This window comes from Gallus gallus, chromosome 18 (genome assembly GCF_016699485.2).
Source record: "Gallus gallus isolate bGalGal1 chromosome 18, bGalGal1.mat.broiler.GRCg7b, whole genome shotgun sequence".
Classification (NCBI taxonomy): Eukaryota; Metazoa; Chordata; class Aves; order Galliformes; family Phasianidae; genus Gallus; species Gallus gallus.
In genome coordinates this window covers 7016793-7039979 of record NC_052549.1, presented here as the reverse complement: position 1 = coordinate 7039979, position 23187 = coordinate 7016793, and the positions used below count along the sequence as shown (strand labels likewise).

The window sequence follows — 23187 nt, the reverse complement described above, 5'->3', positions numbered from 1 at the left end:
CAGCAGCCGCGCGCAGCCAGTGGAAGGCGGCGGACTCCCGCCCCGCGCGGAGCGGCCCGGACGGCCGCAGGGTGGGGGTGGGGGCGGGAGGGGCGGCTGAGCCGGGCGGTCCCGGCGCGAGGCGGCGCCACGGAAACGGGCGGCGGCCGCGGGAACGCGCCCGGCGCGGCGGGAACGGCCCTCGGCCGGGGCTCCCCGGGCACGCGCCTTCCTCAGCTCCCCGCGGGCGGGACGCAGCCCCGCTCGGCTCCCGTCAGGAAGCGTCTCCCTCTACTCCGCCTGAATTTTCACATTTTCCATCCATCCCATCATCTTCTGCTTACGCCGTCACACCACAACGCAGCACCGCGTTTATGATTTACGCGGTTATTCGCGTTTCCTCCCGGGGGCTCCCGGCTGCCGAGCGTTAGGACTTCTGGCCGAGGCTCGGCTGCAGCCGGGCAGTGCCGGCGCTCAGCGCATCGGCCCCGTAGCGCCCCGCGAACCGCCCGGCCCCGCTGGCGGCACAGCGCCCCCTGCCGGCACAGCACAGCACGGCACAGCGCCCGGACGGAGCCGCTCGGCGGCACGGCCCGCTCCGCTCCGCAGCGCTCAGTGCAATTCTGGCCGCGTTTTGGCAGTCCGTGTTACGGCACTGAGGGGAAAGAGCGCACACAGGTGGTGCTGCACTCGGCCCTCGTGCGGTGCCACAGCCCCGCTACCTGCTCGTCTTTCTGTTCCGGAGTCTGTGCTGTGATTTATAAGCCCTGTGTTGGTGCTTTGGCACCACAGAAAGCACCTGCTTCGTACGGGTCTGTTAGCTAAGGCACAAAGGTCAGAGTGCGATGGAATAAGGGTGTAAGCACGTCTCCTGTCATAGTACTTACACATCAAGGCTACAAAGTTACCTTAAAGCCACCATTAACCCAAATTCTTAACCATCATACACCTGGGACAACACTCATACACTGCTCACGTGCTCCAGCCCCTTTCCTGCCTCCAGAGAGCAGCCAGCTCCAGGAGCAGAACCGATGCAAAGCTACATAATCAGGGAGATCCCCGCTGCAGTGTGTGGGTCAAGAGAGGAAGCAACACCTCCCAGAGCCCCATCCTTCAGCCACGGCTTTGAGACTCACACATTGAACGCTCCCTTGCCAGGATGAGATCAGAACCGGCTGGTGGGCTCCTTCGGTGTGCACACAAGACGGATTTTCTGCCTGCAGAGGCTCTCCTCACCGCCATCCAATGTTCCAGGAGTCAGAGCGCCTGCAATCCAACTCCTGCTCTGCTACTGCCCCGCTGAACGCCGCCTGGTCTCAGGGCTCCTTTCCTTCCTCCCTTTTCCCCAGAAGATAAGCGCAGAGTAACCACCACCACAGGGGGCTCTGAGATCTCCGTCCTGTTTGCGCAACGACGCGGGGCTCTGAGCTCCGAGCACAGAAAGGCACCATTCGCTACAGCCGATCCAGGCTGAGCCGTCAGCGGCGGACTGCGGTTTCTCGTGAAGAGACCCGCAGCCCCCTGGAAGTGCCCACACAAACAGACGGGCGCGCAGCGCGGGGCAGACGGGCACAGGGGCGGCGCTGAGGGGCAGCACGAGGCCGCTCCGCACAGAACCTTCCAGAACTCCGCCTGGCGCTTCCACACAGCCGGAGCCGCGCTGAGACTTTTTGCTTTACACCAACAGCAAAAGCAAAACCCGAAGAGACTCAAAAAGGAGAAAGTCACAAAAATAAAGATAAAACGTTACCTCAGCGTGCCGCTCCAGAGGTCCGGGTCTCAGCCGAGGTTCCCCCTCCGGCGCGGCGCAGCGCCCCCACAGCTCGAGCGGCTGAGGAGCGGCGCGCGGCCGTCCCGCTGCTGGGAGCGCCGTTCCGCGACTGGGAGCGCAGCCCCGCGGAGCTCACACGGACCCCCAGCAGCGCCGCAGGTGCCGACCGCCCGTCAGGCGCCCCGGTCCGCCATTAGTTCATTGCAGCTGGCCCCGGTCCCGCTAACAGCTCGCAGCTGGGGCTCGAGGAGCTCGCAGCGCTGCACGAGGAGCGGCGCACAGCCGCGTGCCGACATCGCATCCCCGCGTGCAGCGCTGCGCGGTGCCTTCAAACGTACCGTGCAGAAATAGAGGGACTCCCACCCGTTCCCCCCCTCCCCCCCCGCGCACAGCTCTGCAGTCGTGCAGGGAAAGCAAACTATTTAACTGTTTCCATGTGTTGCTCGTTACAGCGAGGTGAAAGGATTCACGTGAGCGAAGCTGGCTTTATTGTCCCCATAAGGTACTTCGAGAAAATACAGAGAAAATAGCACAGTGCAACAGGACTGACATTGCTTCACGGTGGTGTAAATTACAGAACGAAGTCACGAATAATTGTACGCTGGTTTTGCTGGCCGCTTTCTTCTGTAGCAATGGAGCGAATGGACTTTGCTCAGTTTCAAACCAAGCCGCCCTTGAAGTCAAAAATAAAACCACCTCCTTGCTTCCAAGGCGGCTTCATGGGCTGAGGGGCGGATGGCAGATCCAGTTTAAGCATTCCAGCTCTCCGAGGAGAGAACGTCGTATTTTATGGATCAAAACTTTGGGCTTTGGAGTTTTCGGTAGGCATTACTTTTTGTACGCCTCACCGTTTCTTATCTCACCATCTCTGCGGTGCTTATCAGGTGCTCCGTAAGCCACAGAGGGAACAATTCCAGCATCTGACCAGCCGAGGGGGTCAGCGCTCCAATGAACGCAGCGCTGTGCTGCAAACCCGAGCTTACCCTGCAGCTGCTGAACGTGGAAAGCGAGACGCTCCGTTTCTCACGTCCGCGAGAGGTGCTTAAGGGACAGTTTGGCACCCGGGTAAGAAACTCTGCCCCCGTTACCTTCATGCTCTTCGCGCACACTTCCAGCTGTGCGGACCCGGGGTCCTTCCTTAGGAAAAGCGGCCACAGAAGGCAGGAAGGGAGGAGAAGCAGAAATCCAAAGCGTTTTACCCCAAGGAGGAGGATCTCTAAGTTGGCGCTGCTGTTTCCTTTTTAATTTCAATAGTCAAAGTAAATCACTCACCCACTTCCACAAAAATAACCCCAGAACTGAAATAAACCTAACACGGGCAATGTGTTCAAAGGAGGTTTTTGTCTGACGTCTATTTCAGGTACAGATGGAAGCAAATAATCTCTGATGTGAACAAAAACTACAACCATCGAGGCAGGACCTTAACGCACAGCTGGGTGTTTTATTTCCAATTAACCAGAACTAACAAGCAGATAGAATTGGTCTCATAGTGACACCAGAACAGATCCAGGGAGTGTGTGAGATACTGCCATAAAGAGACCAGCCACCCGACAGCACACTGCTAAGACAGGACAAAGAACTGCTGATTATATTACATTTCATTTGCTAAGTAATTCCGAACATGGCCTAGTGCTTCTAAAAAAACCTGTATAAAATGAGTATTTTTTTACATCTCAGGCACATGAATACAAATCTGAGCTATTTTATATATACAGACATTTACATTACATGAAAATCTGAGTGGAGATCAAATGAAAAATAAAAGCTTTTATAAAAAGTACCCCAAACAGCAGAGATGAAATGTGACAATACAATGCATTCTCACAACAGAGGAGTAAAAGGCACAAATACTAAAATGTATAACCATGCAAAAGATGTACGTCCGACCTGTGCAACAAAGCAAAACAAACGGCTCCCACAAGTGGTTTTACAGTAATTCTCAGCATATCACAGTATTGAAACATACTGTAAGTGCAACATTTACTGCCCCGCAGCACAGTGAAGTGTTCACACCATACCAAATTCTCCCTTCCCATTTCCTTTCTCCAAAGCCAGGATAATTTAGCTAAGGATAAAGTATTAAATCAAATGGAGCTGACGTTGGCTGGTGTAACACAATCAATGCTCCAGCTGTCTGGGTGGAAGAGTAAGTGCAGCCCTTCTGCATCCACTACTTACTGCATATTGAACGCGTGTCTACCAGAGCAACCCCTTCCCTGCCCTTGGCCAGGGCACAGTGGGCTTTGCAGAGGTTTGCCAGGGTGAATTTCACTCTGCTGAGAGCGGTGATGTGAAAGCTGACAGCTCAGATGTCACAGTTGCACCACTAACAACACCTACATAAGTAACACACACAGATTCTAGGGCTAGGTAGCCAAAATATACCAAGGAAGTCCATGTTTATTAATGCTTTCTTCACTAGGCTAAAGTTTAAGTTAAAAATACTCTCTCCCTAATTATATGTTTCAATGTGTACTGCTCTCACAGTTGAAATAAATTCAAGACCAAAGCCAATAAACCAAAGGAAAAAAAGAAAAAGAAAAGTGCATAAGGAAGGCAATGTAGCACTGCCTGCTGGCTCTGCACTGTCACAAACTGCCTGCAGTCACCCAACCTGCTGATGTTTCAGTCTGAATGGGCAGCTGCCATTATCTGTAAGTTATGCTTGCTAGGCTAAGCCAGTAGGTTCGTGCCTTGCAAACAGTGTACAATTACAGCACGCCATTGGATAGCTACACAGGATCGAGGTAAAGCTTACAGGGATGCCCCAGTGCTGCGGACTTTAGTCTCACTCACAGTGGGACTGAGGTGGTCCTTCCCTCTGAGCCTCAGCAGTGGCTGCTCCTTCGCATGCTGGAAACACAGAAGGAGCAGGAATAGTTTGCTTGATCCTCCCCTGCAAATAAGGGCACAGCCCTTTGCTCTGCAGATGACCTGTCACACCGAGGGGGTGCAAGCAAAAGGAGCACAGGAACAAAGCCCACCCTCAAGGAGATTCCAGCCAGCCTGAAAGAGCCTTTTCTGAGAGCACCAATTCAGCACGAGGTCCCCTCCCAGACAGATCACCATTGATGTGCACAAACAGTGGATAACTGAGCTGGTCTGTGCAAAGGGCTCACCTGCATTTTAACCCTCAGTAAACCTCAACTTTGTCCTTCAGTGTTCAACCTGCAACTGCTGTATTTTGATACAGAAGACTGAATGACCACAAACGAGATCTCAGGTGGAAAAAAAAAGCACATGAAACATTTATCAGTGCTAAGGGCGGCCATGAGAGGCTTCTCTGTGGGTGCCATCAGTTCTTCCTTCTTCATTTCTTTTTATTTTTTCCCCCGAGCATAACAGAACTCTTCTCTCTTTCCTTTCTTTAGTGGTTATAGAAAACAAAGGGTGAGAGGCAGTAGGTGAGAATTTTCTCTAAATCTTTTTAAAAGGACAACAAGCTACTCACAGTGGGGATTTCACACCTCTTCTAGTCACTATATAATAAAAAACCCTAATAAATATAATCCACAGCTCAAGTTCCGCATTATTGTGTGCTAGACACACAAGCCTTTGGTTAAATTACTGAAAGATTTTGTTTGTAGTGCTCAGCTGAACCAACACTGTCTCCTAAAACAGAGAATAACCACAGAAGCCCCAGCGAAGCCTCCCTCTGTGCAGAACAGAACCCTTGCAAGGATTATAGGATTCCAACCAACATATGTGCAAAGCTTCCATAAATGAGAAGAAACTCACACATGCTACACGCTTCAACACCAAGCTGCCCTGGGATCAATATTTTGGATTGAGAAATACTGAGAAAACAATCCCAAGGTGCTGCCATGGAACAACGTGCCAGCAGCTGCTGAACGCTTCCTTTCCTTTGAAATCAGCTGCTGGCTATACAAGCAGTCATGCTTTCTTGAGTATGCTCCTTAAGTAACAAACGACCTAACAAGAGCACGAATACTACTGCTTATGCCAGAACCAATGCAGTTACTGCTTAGTTAAAGTTTGAGTCGGTTTTCACTGAACTCAACGTAAACCACTGAGTGTCAGATCAGCTGTTGCTTCCTTCCTTGGAAAACATCCATGCAGTATTTGTTTTAAGAAAAAAACACTGTATACTCACTGCCACTAAAGAAGAAAAGAAGTATTTACTTGTAAGTTCTAGTTCAAAGACTCATTGCATGCCATTAGCACTATGACCCAGAGACTGCTGAACAGCGACTGATGCAGGCCACGATCAAGGTTCACACACACCTTCCAAACACTCAATTACTAAACAGATTAGGCAGTCTAGGTACAGTAGGCCAAGATCCCTTCTGGAGAGTAGAACAGAGCCTTGCTGCACTCAGACAGCAAGGTGTTTGCTGATACACCCGTTAATTAATGACACTGCACTCAAACGCCTACAGAGCTGGCTGACAACCATCTGAATTTCTCCCAAGACCATAAAAGTAAAGTTTTGGCAGTAAAAGCGTATGGATGTTTTTGAGACTTGCTAGAAATCTATGTGTTGATGACTCCTTTGGAAATAGATTGGATGGTTACAGTTTGTCACTGTCACACTTCAAAACACAGCAAACAACTTGAGTCTTTATTACAAGTTACTAAAAGAGCTGAAAAATGCTCCGCTGTCAGTACAGTTTTGGATCAGCACCACGCTCTGAAACCAGTAGCTGAAGGCTGGCATTTGGAGTGAAGCAGCCAATATCAGCAAATCTTGAAATACTACATTTCAGGAACTCTTTTAAGTGCAACTTTTGGAAGAGGTATTTTTCCACAGCAGCCTGTGTGTGTGATCAGCCTGGCGAAGGTCTGCTTCTAGCCAGGAGCAACTCGCTTCTTTTTTCCACCATACAAAAACACCTGCAGTGGTTTGCAATTATTTTGATCAGAATATCGCTTAGCTTTTCAGAACCTGCAGTATAAAGAGCTAAAGAGCAGATCAAGAGATAGTACCTTGGATTGTGTTTGCATCCCTGAGGGTTAAAAGAGAAGCATGATTTTAACACAAGAACGTTTACTGCATTTGAGTATTGCTAGAATGATACTATACCACATTTCTGTTTGAAATATTGACTGAAATATGCATTCTCTGCAAAACTGGTCCCCAATTACTTTTCCCACTGCTCCAGTGACCCACCAAAGACAATCTCCCTTACTGCCAAGTTACCTTTATGTCAAAAAATGTGATGACTGATTTTGTAGGATAGAAGGGTTCTCCAGGTTTGGTCTAAGAGCCTGTAGTTACTGGGGAGCTATTGTCAGACAGCTTAAAAATGCAATTGCCAACTAATTATTTTTAGAGGTGGATACCGTAGAGGAAAGCATATCTGCCAAAGAAATGGATCTCCCATCTCCAACTCACCTTACTTGTAAAACACAGAAAGTGTCTGGATATGTATTTGAGAACTAATTGAAAGCAGTACCATGCCAACAGCCCCACAGGAATGGAACTGAAACTTCTTTATGCAGAACAACAAAGCTACAAACATCACCAACATGGCGGTAAGAAACCTCTTCAAATGCCAACACCATGGAGCAAGGAATGAACACCTTTTAAATTCTAAAGCAGCTGGGTGCAGAGCTAAGCAACAAGTCCTGCAAATCTGTAGAAAATTAACTGCTGTGCACTCTGGGCTAACATACCATTTCCAGGATTTCAGTGGTCAGTCACTATCAGTAACCATTAACTTTTTACACATTTACCTGCACAGAATCTTGGATATTACCACATCCATTTCTTCCACTCGTGCCCTTCAGCTCTGCAGGTTCCATGAAGCCAGCCGTGCGCATTGCTTCCCAAGTGCTCAGCACAGTTTTCTGCAATCTAGTCCTAGTCCTCAACATTTGCTGACCCTAACAAGAATGGGTTTCAGATGATTAAAATCTTAAAGTTGAGTCCAGTTTACTTCAAAATATTCAGGGGAAAAACATTCAGTCACCAGTCTGACCTGCAACAGCTTCACTTACGTGTAAATCCAGAGCAGGAGAGCGGGACAGAAGTGTAACTTACCAAGCAGTAAGCCCCATTAGCAGGGCTGCTGGCTCACCCAGCCCTGCACGACACAGGACGTTAGCAACAGCCACGTGACAACTGAAACAGTTCTCAGTGGCCAACAGGAAGAGCAAAGTCCTTGGCACAATTCACTAACAGCACCACGCAGATGGAGACATCATCACTGCATCACAGGTGAAGAGTCCTCCTGGCAGGTATCTGTAGGTAGCACCAAGCTGGTTTAACTGTTTCTCTCCTACCTGCTGGGTGGCACATCCAGAAACAGCAGTGGTGGGAACAGGGCGTACTGTGGGGTGATCCACGGTGATCCACCTGTTTCTCCACAAACAGAAGCTGCTGCAATTTAGCAGAGAACATTTTACGCCATTCCCAGCTGGTAAAGGGACAGTCTTTAAATGCTTTCCTTCAGATTACCCTGTAGCCTCAGGAATCCAGCCCTGAGACAGCACTGTTCGACTGAGACTGTAACATTTCTCCCAGTGCACTGAAGTCCTACTGACTTCTTTGCTTCTGGGATGTTGCATCCCATGATTATTCCTCTGGTCCCTCTGGCTTTCCAGTTACTTTACACCTGCCTACTGCAGATACATAGAAACAAAATGCTTTTATTTTCTTGCCTTCAAGAAAGCCTAATTTCAGTATCTCTCCCCCTCCCCTTCCCAACACTCCAGTAACATGTCACTGAAGGCAAGAGCACAAAAACAGCAGAAAAATATATATATATTTACACCTATAGCTGAATACATATATGTATTCAAATTCAGGAAAAATGTATCACATATACACGCCAAGATACATCAAGAGAATACTAGGGGCAAGGCTGCCAACAGCAAGATATACACAGAAAAGCACAGTCACTGCTACTGTAACATTCTCCTGGGCAGTGTATTCAATAGAGGAAACAGCTCTGGGCAATGGGAAGAGCCAGATCACCATTAGGAAGGGCCTATTTTTCTGTGCCAGCTGGCATCGATCAAAAGGAATTCTGAAGTGTGGAATTTTTACTTAAAAAAAAAGTGCATGGAATAAAAATTGTTTAAGCATTCCATTATCAGGCAATTCCCTAAGCTTCTTTTATATATCAGCTACATTATTAACTAGAAAGGTCCCAGCCCTACAGTACAGAGATCCAGCACAGGAAAACACAGGCACACGTTGAAGTCCGTCTCTACTTAAGGCAGCAATTAAGCACATGTTCAATTTTAAAGCTTTACGTCCCATCCCACTGAGTTCTATGAGCAGTCACAGTATGCATTGAAGGTTAAGTGCTCACATAACTGCTCATGGAAAGCAGAACACATTCCCTGTTCAGAGCTTCAGACAAGCACGTGTGTACTCAGTCTGGATTGACAACTTATGCATGACCAACAAGCTCTTCTATTTTTTACTGCCCTATAAGTAGAAGTTACTTCACATGAGACTTCCCCTATCACTGTGTTAGGACCCAGGTGGCCCTTCCCACAGCTCGTCCACAAAATGCCACTCCCCAAGGAATGCAGTGTCTGATGGTGGGAAAGCAACTTAACACATATTTTATTACTATTATTTTAGAACTGAAATATGCTCCTCCTGTGAAACATTTGAAATTACGAAGATATGAGATTGCAGAATTCATCTGAATGGCCCACGTGCTGCCCACACTGTAGAAGGAAAGGACTTGAGAAGGACAGGCCCAAGAAGTGTGCTCACATGAACCAAATGAGGTTCAGCAAGGCCAAGCACGGGGTGCTGCACCACGGCCAGAGCAATCCCAGACATGAGCACAGGCTGTGAGTTCAACTCATTGACAGCAGCCCTGTGGAGAAGAAGCTGGGGGGGGGGTCTTGATGGACAGAAAGCTGGACATGGGCCATCAGCAGAAGGCCAACTGTACAACAGTGGGTTGGGCCACATCCAAAGAGGGAGGTGACTGTCCCCCTCTGTTCTGCCCTTGAGGCCCCACCTGGCATACGGTGACCAGCACAAGATGTGATGCTGTTAAGAGTGCGTCCCGAGAAGGCCACGAAGATGAGAGGGCTGAATCACCTCTCCTGTGAGGGATCACTAAAGGAGCTGAGCTTGTGCAGCCTGGAGAAGAGAAGGTTCCAGGGAAACCTCACTTCAGCCTTTCAGTATTTAAATGGAGCTTATAAACAAGAGGGAGATCCATTTTTACAGTGTGATAGTAATAGGACAGGGGAGAATGGTTTTGAAAAGCAGGGGAAGGAGATTCAAGTTAGCTATTTAGAGGAAATTTTTTACTTAGAGGGTGGAGAGGCAGGACAGGCCTGCCTTGAGAAGCTGTGGATGCCCCATCCCTGGAGGCATTCAAGGCCAGGCTGGCCTGATCTAGTAAGTGGCAATCCTGCCTCCAGCAGGTAGCATGATCTGTACAAGCTTTAAAGTCCCTTCCAACCCATGCCATTCTACAACGAACCCCTGAAAATAGGGGAATAGAGGTGAAGTGATTCCTAGCCTCAGTGCTACAGGAACCCTGGCATAAAATATACACGTGCACACACACACACTAAAGAGTGTGTTGGCTCAAAGCATCCCAAAGCAGAGTGATCTTCTATAGAAAGCACTTGGTGCCGACAGTGGCAAACAGATGGTGATTTTACAGATAGCAACAACTCAGCAATACCTTCCACTTCTTTCTTTTTACTTTGTGTCTTTCCTTTCCCACAAATTTTCTTTTCCTGGATGTTGTTTAAGTAATAAAGCTCAATTGAATAGGAAATTACAGTCAGCACCAGTTAGGAACTGAACCTGGGTATAATGTTTGCTCTGTGGTACCCAAATTCCTGGAAGAACAAAAGAACAAATCTTGCTCCTAAAGTTAGGGTCACATCCATGTGTTTCCATTGTCTTTCTTCCACCTTTACGACTAGAGGTAGAGTCATTTTGTCCAGTATCTAAAACAGCATAATCCAGTTATATTGTTATTACATTAATATACAGTATCTATCTTGACACAGGTATTGAAAGTGCAAGGAAGTCTAACCAAGCCAATCCATTGACAAATAACAGTGTACCAAATGTCATATAAACACACCCGCGCACCCACACTCACATGTAGTGTATATATACATTTATAGATTAATTTACAGTATCAGAGTGTTGTTTAGATCCAGTGGCATGTGCAGAAATATAGGGCAGTTGCTGCTTTTCCTTTCTGTATTCTCTTCAATTCTTTATTTCCAAGATAGATGGGTTGTGATCTAGGATTGCCAAAATGATCTTGTCCATATACTGTCGCAATCTGTAATTGATCTCCTCCTGTTCTTTAAGGGCTTCCATGAGCTGAAACACAACATTTCAAAGTTACTCTTGCAGAACAGTTTACAAAACAGCATGAATTCAGACTGAGGTAAGAGACAATCACCTGCCAAGATCACCAATTACCTCATGCAATATTCTACCCCAGCCTCCTCCCTTCATCTCTGTTAGAAAGGGTCTGCATTGTTCAACACCTTTATTATTTAGGAAGGTGGTGAATGGTCACCAGCAGGAATCTTTTGGCAGGTCATCTGAAATAGAAATTCTGCACCTAACACAGCAATCCATCCTGCACCCACACCATGGATGAACTTCCTCATCTCAGTGAAAGAACCTCATGGCGCTCAATTTCTATAAAACTCGTTAGATTTCAGTAGATTTGCATGCAAGCCTGCTGAACAGAACACGTGTTACATACTGGGAACAATACAGATGTTCCCTCTGTATCATCTTTTAAAAACAAACAACACCCTAGCTGTGTATACTCAAGGAAAATCTATGGGATGCTCTATATTCTGCATTCAAAACATACTGTTGTCCACCAGACCTCTGAGCTGTGAAAAACCCTTTAATCCCTCCAAAGATGAAGACAGATTGCTTTGTATAACCAATATGTTTAACGTCAAATGCCAAAGCTGCCCAGAAGTGTCAAAGCTCCAGATCCTCCTAAAGCTAATGTGATTTGAGTGTCCATTTCCATAAGCCTTCAGAGAAGTCTCATCCTCGACCTGCAGCCTCTTACCTACATTTCAATTATATAGGAAAAAGAGAACAATGAGAAAGATTTACACTGGTCTGTGAGGCTTACTAAGCCTGGGTCACAGCTGCAAGGCACACTGCTCCTCTAGAGGGTGGTGCTGGGTATTCTCTGCATGAGCCAGAGACAGGAAATTCCAAAAGGAAAAATAAAGATCTGTCTCAACGACAGCAAAAACCCGCTTTGCTTTCATTCAAGTAGAGTTCTACAATTAAACAGCTTTTCTTCACACTGCCCTGGTTCAGCAAGAAGTTCAAGTATGTAATTCACTCCAAGAGACTGTCCAGGGGCTAACAGGGCCATTCAGGTACACACTGAATAAAAAGGTTTGTCTCAAAACTCCTCTTAAAGAAGATGAGGGAAAGTTCTGTCCAGAAGAAGCAATCAATAGAGGTAAACAATTCCTTCTTTTAAACTCTTTCATCCCTAACTTGTCCTTGTCTTTACATATCTGTTGGCCTGATCTCATGACCTATCCTGCAGCTTAAACAAAGTCATACCAGCTTGATTCAGCCCACGTGCAAATGGTCCCCTACTAAACCTTTCAAAGCATTACCAGATTATCACTTGCACATTGCTTACCTTCTGCAAGAATCCAGCTCTGCTACAGGGCAAATTTAGATTTAAGTGAAAGCTTGTTACTGAAGTAACTCAGAATTAAATCCAGAACAGAAAGTACAAATTCAATTAACTAGCTATAGCACTTCCTATATGAAATTAATGCCACAGTACCACAATACCCTGGAAGACAGAAGATGTTAAAATAAATCCGCTGTAAAATAGTTCACTGAGATTCTATTTCCAGTTTTGAGACAAAAGTGGGAAAGTTATGTTAAAAGGAACACCACTGTTGAATTTAGATTGATTTTCTAATATTCCTGAACTCCTAGCAAAGCAGATTTTTTTCTTGTTCATTTATCAGCTTCAGTTAAATCAATGTTGACAGTTAATTACACTGAAAAACCCAGATTTTTGGATGCAGTACTTGATGAAGAAAGCATATTACCTCATCTCTTGATGCAGAGTCAATCTCAGCAGCCAGTGACTGGGCTTTTGTTTGTGTTGCAAAGAGATTTTTAGCTTCGTAGATACTCAAACTAAGAATCTGTCCATTAAGATCATCATTTTGGTCACGAAGTTTCTGATTCTCCTGTTTAAAGATGAAAAAACTGCTTTTAAGTTCTTTCTACATGGATTCACTGGAAAAAAAAAAATCAGCTAGTGTGGATGAAATACAGTAAGGTTGCTAGTTAGCAAACAACTCTTTTACCAGTGAGTCATCCCCACCTGAACTGCAGGTGTTTCCTAAGTACAGAAGTTACAACTTACAAGTAAGTTCCAGACAAACATAATGCACATCTTAAGTGGAAGTGAGTGGGGATACAGAAACCCTAAGACAGCATACTGGCACATGCAGCTATAGGAGTTTTTCTGAGCAGTCCTGTACAGTTCATTTGGACTCACCCACAGACTGTGAGGTCTTTCCCTGCTCACCTGCTTCAGCCGTTTTATTTCATGCTCCATTTCCACCTCTCTGGTTTTAGCATTGAATTCACTCACGCTGGATGAGGAACTTCTCCCACGTCCAGGACGCTCGCATTCCAGCTTGTAGAGCTGCAAGTGCTCCAGTTCCTTTCGCAAGTCCTCAATAAGCTGCAGATAGGCAAGGAAACACGTCTCTCCAACCTCTGCATAACCAGCCCTGCCTGGCAGCAGCCACCTCTGTGCTGCATCTTTGCACTGTGACAAAGGACAGATACTCATAGAACAGAGCCTCCTGCCTTCTGTGGAAGGGCAAGTTGCCTAAACTGCTTCAGAGGTGGAAAAAGCTTTGATGTCCAAGCTTGGTGTCTGACAGGCATAATTCTCCTTTCAAGCTTAGTATAGCAAATGTTACAGTATCCATTCAAGGCTTCCAGTTCTCCAAGAGTTGTAAACCCTTTGAGATTATCGTTTATTAGGTATTCTTGCAACACTCATCGTCCTGTGGGTATCCCTGTCAGAGATGCACAATCCTACAATACATTCTCCAGATGTTGTATTTTCAGTGTTCATCCTGTACACCTGTACTTTTTCAGATGAGCTTTCATGCAGATAGGATGCAATTGCCTGGTCTTACAACGTTCTTCATACCTACCTCCTGTGTGGCTTCCCTCTCTTTGTTAAATTCCAGTCTGTTCTGTCGCAGTTTGTCCATCATTCTCTTGTACAAATCCATCTCATCCTTCAGTCGCAGACTGGTGTCCTCCAACCTATCTGACATGCGTTGCCTTTCCTGGAATAAATGGGGTACCTTACAGCTAGTTTGCAAGTGCATGAGCCATCCTCAGTTTTTCCAACAGGTCTACAGACACATATACATCTCTGCTACATCTAGATGAACTGTCACGCATCTCAGAGCACCCCAATACTAAAGGTGACCAATGCTCTAATTCCAGTAACATTTTTGTTCAGGGAAGGCCAGTTATAAAACTGGAGCCAACCACTGGATGAGTTTGCCTTTACACAAATCAAGCTGCTGTCAAATTGCACCTGACATCAAAGACAGGATCAACACTCAGGACTTTTCTTACCTCATCTAATCTCTCCGTTTGTGATTTCAGTCGCATGACAGTGCTTTTCAGCTCACCATTCTCTTCTTCCAGTTGCTGAACCCTGAGTCAATAACAGAAGGCTTAGAGAAAAATGTCTCTTCAAGAATGCAGACATGCAAAGCAGTGTGCTCTAAAAAGCCATTTCACTTGCACTTGATTGGAAGATTACACAGAAAAACTGCCTAATCTTAGCATTTTTATCACTGTCATGTGCTTTTTGTTTGTTTGTTTTTAAGGCCAAGAACACCACACTGACTCTCAGATTCTTATATTCCATCACAACTGTTGTCTAAAAAAAAAAAAGTATGAAGAAATGAATACAGAGACAAGTGCCTGGTACAGCTGGCCACAATTCTCTCCTGGAATCCATGCCAAATAATCAGCTAAGCTGTCTACATGGGCCATGTGGATTAAAGCATTAATGTAAAACATCCTCCATGCTTTTGGGCATTAGACATGCAACTGCACAGCTACTCTGTTGAACTTCGAACCTGTAACCATCTGTGCATTGTCTGGGTGTGAACAGCCTACATTTACATGCAGCAGAAGAGAACAAAAAAAATTGTACACTGTCCTGGGTGGCATCAAGACATTGGTTACCTTGTATTTAGCAGTTCAATTTCGGTGCCTTTCTCTTTTTCATACTTGCTATAAGCTTCTCGATGTCTCTTTATCTCTTCTTCCAGGGTTTGTTCTGCTGATGTCTCCTGGTCTTTCAATAGCTCTTCCAGCTCATGAACTCTAAGGAAGCCAGGTCTCATTTCAGTAACAGTTTCACACATTTTTAAAATAAAATAACGTGTGCAACTTCATTGCCTGCTTTCCTTCTCACTCTTTTATTCCCATTCTACTTCTCTCTCTCTCTCTCTATCAACACTTGACCTCTCCCAAAAGTTCTCCTGGTGTTCAATCTTCCCAATGCATGCAGAGTTTAGCAGTAGCCACCTATTCCCTCATTCTCAGTCTCAAGAAACCTGAAGCAATAACCAAACTTCCATTCTATGTGGATTAAATAAAAAAAAAAAAACCCACAGGAAAACAAGCATGGTAACCCCTTTTATAACAAAAATTCTAAGTTCTCAGTACAGTGACAGTACTAAGAAATTTGCTTAGAAAGTATTTGCTTGCTGAAAGTTTAGTAAGGCAGTCCTGTTCCACTTGGACTTCTCACAGGAAGCCTTATCTTGTTTTGTTCTGTCAGTTCTAAGGCAGAAAACTTGGTCATATTTCAAAGAGATGTTCTTTGCCCTCAACTTTGTTCTGGCTCTGCTGTGACACAAAAAGAACTGGTTCCATGACTCATTACCTGTGAACCAACTGCGTGTTCTCTTGTTTCAGTTTGCTCTTTAGGTCACCATTAGTCAGGTTATCATTTTCCAATTCTGTAACCTTTTTTTCTAGGTATGTTACCTGGAAGAGGAAGAAGTGGAAAAGAAGAACTGAGAGTCTGAATCTCTCTTCACGCATCCCTTCCCTGTTTCTAATATTTTCCTGCAAAGATGGTGGCAAAATTAAGCTTGAAGGTAATCAGTGCAAAGACACAGTAAAGAAGTATGAATACAATGACTCCAGATCTGTACTTTCACAGTTCTCATATTTTGTGAAGCAGAGTTTTACTATTAATGGAATACCCTTGACATTTTGAATGAACTACTTCAGACCACTAACTGCGAGCAATGGAGCTTCATCAGTTGATGTGTGTGTCGAGGAGGATTTGGTTTAGGTACATTTAATTGCAATGCACACAGCTGCTCACCTTTTCAGTTATATCATTATCACAGGAGTCTATACTGTCTCTGAAGAGGTCTTCTGTGCTGCCATTACTGCTGCTGAAGTTGCTATTGTGGAAGAGCTGCCTGAAAGATCAGAAGGATAATTATTTTACTTGATGAGGAGAGAGGAAAGAGTCCAGGTGCCTTACAGCCTGGTTTTGCACTTTGCACAGATTTTGGCACCAGATGTTCAATCATCTCAGTGACAACTACCTCTGCTTAAGCACAAGCCTGGTAACAAGGACTGGTAACTAAACAAAGTCATACTGAGCACAACCAATGACATTAGTTCCAGGGTGTGAGCTCTCTACTGGTTTTGATAGAATCCATCATCAGCATTAGCACGGTTTTAAAATTACTTGGGTTTATTCACACTACATACCAACGTGTATTTGCTTTGTTAGAAATTTAAAGGTTGCCACTGTATGCTGGCTGGTAAGAGCTTCTTTATAAACAGGAACAAAAGGAATCACAATCTCATTTCCCAACATAGAACAACATCAAAATACATATATTTCAGATTATCTGCAGTATTTCTTGAAACTTAGAGCTCCCCCAGTCCAGGGCTGGTTTCTTCAGCCAAAGACATTCCACAGTTCCATATGTTCTTTTCAAAAGCATGCTCTTGCTATCCTTTGCAGTTTAGCAATGATACCAATGAAAATGTCCACAGCACGATGGGGGACAGAAGCAATAGCTGGACTGACGGAACAGCAGTTTAAAGGAAGAAACCATCAGTGTTCTTAATAGAGCTCTTCTCAGTTCAGGGGCCTGCTCCAGAACTTCTACACTCTGTAATATCACTACAAGCCTCTTTTCTTGAAAATCCATCTTGGCACATTTTTGTTTTCCTAAATTTATTCCTCCTCTCTCCCTCCACTGCTAACTACGGAATTGTTAAAGCTGAACCCACAAGCACTCAGAAAAAAGTTGAAGATGCTTACCTTCCAAAGGCTGTGCTTGATATTTTCCTGTTAGGGCTACAAGAATACAGAAGCAATGATACACAAATTAAACACTGAATTCAATAGCAATCAAATAAATCTCAGTTTATCCTCTAACCAAATTGCACAATGAAACATAATATTGACTTTTTTGTGAAGTAAAAAAAAGATTGTTAACAATATCCTCAAGCAACTTAATCAAGAACTGCAGTTACTAACAATGTGAAGATGAGTGGAGCCACGAGTTACTGTGATCGTTAATAAGTCAATTGGCAAATACTGTTATATTTAGTAGGGATTTGTGAGTGTAAATCAGAATGAAGTTAACATTAGAAATATCACAAAGGGACACTGAGTTAGTGGTGGACATGTATTTGGGATCCCCAAATTTCAGATGATTTTATGAACAGATAGCTTATCCTTCACCATAATACTTCCCAGTCCAGCACAGGGACTGAGATGCTTCCAACTTTTGCAGTTTCCTTTTACAGCCAAAGACCAGTTATTATCCAAAGGAGGGACTGCATTCCAGACAAGAAGATTAGAACCACATAAATCCATTTGAGACAGGCAAATATCTAGTTGCCTCTCCACAAGATGCCATGTCTCTGGGCACACTCAGGCACACAGCTGTATCAGAGCACCACTGTCTTCCAGCCACATATATACAGCTCTGCTCATAAAACTACCAAAGATCTAGCCAAGCATAGTCTGGGTTTGAGCAGACTACTTGCTAGGGCAGGAACACTGTTCAGATCAAGTACTATGCTACTGTATCAAGAGAAGAATCAGTGCACTGTGCCACGGACTACACAGACAGGCAGGATTTACATTTAGTTTCAAGGGGGAGCTAGAAGCCCATCCAACGATTTTCTTTGAAAACCCTGGTAGCTCTCTGTGCTCATCACAGCTCAGAATTGGTTGGAGTGACAGGGATAGAAATGTAAGGACAGCTGAAATTACAAGGAGCCCCAGAAGTCACTTCTGCCCTAGGATTCATCATTTTTTTCCCCCCACGTTCTCTCCGGGAAGAAAAAAAAGAACAAAAACGTGCACAGGAATGAAGTATCTCCATTGACCAATAGCTTTGTGAGAGCTGTATGCAAGGTTATGCACATTTGCTAACAGTGTCACATCACTCCTTCCCACCTGGAGAAACGGGCAGCTAACTGCAGATTTGCACTAAGAAGAACAGCAGACCCCACATCCAGAGAAAAAAATCCCAGACATATCACACTTACTCTGAGATCAAACAGCCCATTAGTTTACATATTTAAGGTGCAGACAGCTTTAATAAACTCAAGTCAGAAAAATACTTATTACTTAATGAGGAGCTGTATTTAAGTTGAGGCTAGATGTCAAGGTCTGAATTTCTTACTGTTTTGTAAGAACAAGAAAACGTGTAAGAAAGAATGGAACGCAAGGAAAGAAGGGGCTCTTTCTTCCTCTCTTCCTGCCACTAACTAGTTCTATTTCAAGGGAGCACTGCTAGAAGCACTGCAGTAGGCTGCTTACCTGTTTGCTTTCAAGTTTTTCAGCCTGGCTTCCAAATCGTTGAGTAGATTTATCTTTTTGCAGCACTGTGAGCAGTAAACATCCAGTAACTCGCTGTTATAAACATGCCTCATTTTTCGGGGTGTTTGGCCAGCACTGTTTGCAGGAAAGGAGAGATATTACTGGCTATAGTAACCAACTCACAACAGGTTTTCCTCCTGACCATGTGTCAGAATCACAGATGAGGGACTTGGGGGGCCACCTCTCACCACAGCTCATTTACCTTAGAGGTAACAATGAGGAATGCTAGTTTAAGGGTAAGCCTACCTGCCTGAGCTGAGTCTCTACAGAGTACATGTTCTGGGCATCAGTGGAGACAACCAGTTTGGGCAATGGGAAGAATAGCACAAGACGCACAGAGTCCATGGGATGCACACAGCAAAAGCTGCTACATTTATGTTCCACCTCAGCAATATCCCCTCTCTCATCCTGCCCATCTTCCCCCTGTCTGGCATGCAACCTGAAGAGTCCTTTCTCCAAGAGAAAGGCAGGAAGATGAAAAACAGCAGTTGGTCAGGAAGAAGTGACATAAAGGGAGAAGGGAGAAGCAGACATAGATAAAAAGAGGAAAATAAACTCAAATTAAAAGAAAGCAATCATGACACGAAATGCACAGAGCCTGAGGAATGAGAATGGAAAGGACTGCATAAACCTGAGAGATGAAGGATGCAAGTCATCACCATGAAAGTGCAGCAGAGAGGGATACTGGCTCTGCATGCATGACCAAGGTGGTGAGGTTGGATTGCAGAAGTCCTTGAAACAGAGGGTAGCATGCAGGGGTTGCATGTGGAACAGTGGGATGGAGTGAGCTTGTTCTGTGTCAGCAACGAAGCATGAGATCTTCATATGCTTTTGATTCAAGCAGACAAATCCTGGAAAGTCTTTGTGCTTGGTTCACCAACTCTGTTCACCCATTTCCTTGCATGGGGAAGGATTTTTAAGTCTTTTCAAGTCTTGTTTCAAATCAACCTGTCTGTATGTAGAACTTCATCTTACAGGATAACACGAAAGATTTGCAGCATTAGAACTCTAACAAGAAACAACTCTCCTGCAGATTCCTTCACTGCACCAGGGCTAGTTCAAAGCACTAAACTGGTTTCTGATTTACAGCAAGTAACTTCCAATACTAACCCTTAACTGTGATACCTCCTGCCTGCAATAGAAAGCAAACTATACAAGCAGAAAAGCACAGGTTTTTTTTTTTTTTTTTCAGAAGAACCCAGTAGTGATTATCAGAAACAAAGTTATTTGCTACAGCTCTGATTATCAAGTGTAGTCTGTTAACTGGAGGGCAGAAAATGAGCTGATAATATTTTCCTTTTGAGGCGAGTCTGTGTAACCACTGGAAATTCTACTATGGTCACTCAAGCTCAAAAGGAGAATAAACATTTTTTTAAAATGTTTGTTAATGAATAAGGAGCAACCTGGAAGATACAGATGAGCCAAGGTCAGAGTAGGCGTTGGTTCTGGTCTCATCATCAGGACAGGGGCTACTGGGAGTAAAATCCACATCATCTCCTTCCCCATAGTCTTCAAACTGCTCTTCATTACTGATCAGTGAGGTGGTGGAATAAGTGGAGAGGTCAGATGCTGCAGAAGGGTTGTGAGGACTTGCCCTGAAACAAGAGGTCGAAAGATCTGGAAGGCCATCTTTGACAGCATCTCACCTCATACGGAATGTTGCACCTTTTCAGTTTGTCCTCTCGCTCCAGTTTTCAAATGGGTTACAAATTCAAATGACAAACACGTCTGATATGCATTGAGAATCTACAAACAAGCTACCTGTGAGATGGATCAGCGCCAATCACCGCACTTTGAATAGCACAACTCAGCAACTCTCAGCCATTGCTTCCATGTGGTAATGAAGACTTCCGCTTATGGGACTTTGGCTGAAGGCAGGAACTATGCAAACATCTCCAAAATGATGGCTAGTGATAGGGATGTGTACAAGACTGAGGCAATGACTGCATTCCTTAAACAGTTTCCAGTAACCCCCATAAGCCCTCTCCCACCACCCACGAGCTCCAGCCACTCTCTTTTGCGTGGCCAGAACCAAACTTCAGCTCACCACGTGCCAGATGAGCTGGGCTATGATAGTCACTAAGACCACAGATGAGATCTGAGGATATTCCCCAGTCCTTCCTTCCATCGTGACAAAACGTGTCTTTCAAAGGAGATACGGACCACAAGAGAAAGGCTGCTTTATGACCACTAGTACCTAATATTGTGTCAAAAAGGCAGGGAACAGCCCTACAACCTGAGAGTAGGAGCAGACGAAGGTACAGAGCTCAGCAGAGCCAGGCACAGCGGCAGCCCTGATGGATGCAACTGGCGGTGGTAGCTGAGCCAGGCTCCAGGTGGATGTGGGGGAGACAGCATGCACCAAGCAAACATGGCTGATACAAACATGACCAGTAGTCAGTCATCTCGCTCTATACACAAACAGCCTGGAGTCTCCCTGCACAGCAGCAGGCTGCACAACAGGATCTGCCCCTGGAACAGAGCTGCCTGTCAGGCTTACTCCTCAAGGATGAGAAATTCCTTACCCACAACAGATACTCAGTGACTTCTAGCCAGCTTCCTGAAACTTGACTTCCTGCAAGATTGACTTTTTATTGCTAATTGCTAATGGCTTGCTAACTTGCTATATGATTTGAGCGATATAAAGGACTAATTGTACACATAATCTTTCAGACAAACTGTTAGCCAGCAGGTCCATTCTAAACCTCATGATTCGATGGGAAAGTCTCAACAGCTTTGTCTGACCCTGTTCTCTATTCATCTGTGACTTTGCCATCACAAATCCTAAGTCACGTAAGTTTTGCTTCTTGTCTCTGATGAGTGACATATAACCTTATCTGTGACAACTTCAGAGGACAAAACAAGATTTTAGTAGCCACATAATAACTTTCAGGAGTTCCCAAACCCCCTAGATGGAGGGGGCAGGATGCACAACATCCCATTGCCATTCATAAGAGCCTGAATTATACAGTTTGAAGGCAAGATACTTATTTCAAAAGTAACATAGCTAAAGTCTATCACTCTGAGGACAGGTGCTTAGAAGAACCAGGAGTCACAAGGCAAGGAGAAAAGTTTGATGAACTGACAAAAAAAACTGGAATTAGCTTGATAAAATATCTGAGACTGCTAAGACAAGTGGGAAAAGGCCAGATCCCAGCTAGCTGAGAAACTCAGGAGAGCAGGAGTGAGGCTGCATAGAGAGCACCTGAAGTGACCAGAAAAGAAGACAAGCAAGGAAAACTCAAGAGGAGCAAACCAAGATGACAAGTCAAAAGTAAGGAAGAAATTGGAGAGGCTTACAGAGCAGACCCAGCTGAGCTCTGTCCTGCTCTACTGCATTAACACAGCAAAGCAAGATTAAATCAGATTGGGTCCCTTCCCCTTCAACTCAGCTTTTACCAGCATTCTCCAGGTACACACCTGTAAAGAGTCAAGTTAGGATTACTGAGACACTCCTGTGTTAACAGCAAACTATGGTTATAGACACACGTGCCAGGACACCCTGTGTTAAACACAAATTACTGCTGCACACTAATGGTCACATAAAATTAGAAACACACAGAATTAACTTGGTACATGGAGCTGCAAAGCAAATCAGCAGTGCCCATATCTTCAGATAATTACACATACAAAAAGCTAAAGCAATATTCCCCATATTGTGCTGCTCTGTGGAAAGTATTTTAACTCCAGCATACAAAGGGCACAGGAACACAGAAGGTTCCAAGTTTAGGGAGAAGCCAATAAAGTGATCCTTTCTGAAAAGGGACAACCCAAAATTTTCACTTCACCACACAAAACCTAAGTCCCACGGGTGTCCACAGAACATGTCAGAAGCCAGGGATGAGACTGTCCAGGCCCTCTAAGTGGCTTAGACATCTACCTCCCTTACATTTTAAATTGATATCCAATTTCTAAATCCTTCAGGCATCCTCAACCTCCCCAAGCAGGAATCAGCCAAATAAGAGCTCCTTCCCCTCCTTGGTCCTTTTACATACGCCTCAGAAAAGAGGGCTGCCATGGGACAAAGCCACCACTCACTTGTCACCAGACAGAAACAGGACACCAAGCATGCCATCCTTCTCCTCGCTCCGACACACATCAGAGGCCTCTGAGCTCTGGGCACTCTCAATAGCACTGTCCATGTCAGACTCATGGTGAACCTCCTGCTGTGCTAGAGTCATTGCGTCCTCATCAGGGAAGAGCTCCGACTCGCTGTAGATGCCTTCGCTGTCCAAGTAGGCACAGTCCTGGATTTCACCACCCTAGCAAAAGAAGAATAAGAAGTCAATTCGTATCATCCTTTAAGGCAGCTAAGAGGATTCAGGGGAAACAATAACCCACTCTCCAGATAGCCTGATAAGCAAGAATGGTACTGAATTAAAGCCATAAAACAAAAAGCCTGATGTGTTTTACAAAAGACTAGGTCCTGCAAACCCGCAGGGCAGCTTGCACCTTCCATATAGGCTTGAACACCATCCCTGACCTACTGTCTCTATTCTATAGGAGAGTTATAACAAGACCCAGTCATGA

General features: G+C 45.1%; 1 protein-coding gene and 1 long non-coding RNA gene across 21 annotated transcripts in view; one reads left to right on the top strand and one right to left on the bottom strand.

The window, feature by feature from the left end:
* Nucleotides 1-23187, bottom strand: part of RAB11FIP4 (RAB11 family interacting protein 4) — a 125033-nt gene that overhangs the window by 26937 nt on the left and 74909 nt on the right. For 12 of the 20 annotated variants that reach the window (XM_425379.8, XM_040649766.2, XM_040649758.2 and 9 more), the window contains 12 exons: nt 22696-22919; nt 20061-20252; nt 18598-18732; nt 17083-17118; nt 16123-16222; nt 15673-15776; nt 14967-15107; nt 14346-14427; nt 13910-14047; nt 13267-13425; nt 12779-12922; nt 1730-11039 (listed from right to left, as the gene is read on the bottom strand). In XM_425379.8, the coding sequence (XP_425379.3) occupies nt 10923-11039; nt 12779-12922; nt 13267-13425; nt 13910-14047; nt 14346-14427; nt 14967-15107; nt 15673-15776; nt 16123-16222; nt 17083-17118; nt 18598-18732; nt 20061-20252; nt 22696-22919 (1572 nt within the window). In that variant the 3' untranslated portion in view covers nt 1730-10922. Of the gene's footprint in view, nt 1-1729; nt 11040-12778; nt 12923-13266; nt 13426-13909; nt 14048-14345; nt 14428-14966; nt 15108-15672; nt 15777-16122; nt 16223-17082; nt 17119-18597; nt 18733-18903; nt 20253-22695; nt 22920-23187 lie in introns of those variants that run through there. The other 8 variants (XM_025141761.3, XM_046902169.1, XM_040649765.2 and 5 more) reach the window with 4 other exon arrangements.
* Nucleotides 110-5175, top strand: LOC124417295. The gene is made up of 2 exons (XR_006931755.1): nt 110-2252; nt 2635-5175. It is a non-coding gene; the product is annotated as an uncharacterized LOC124417295 (long non-coding RNA).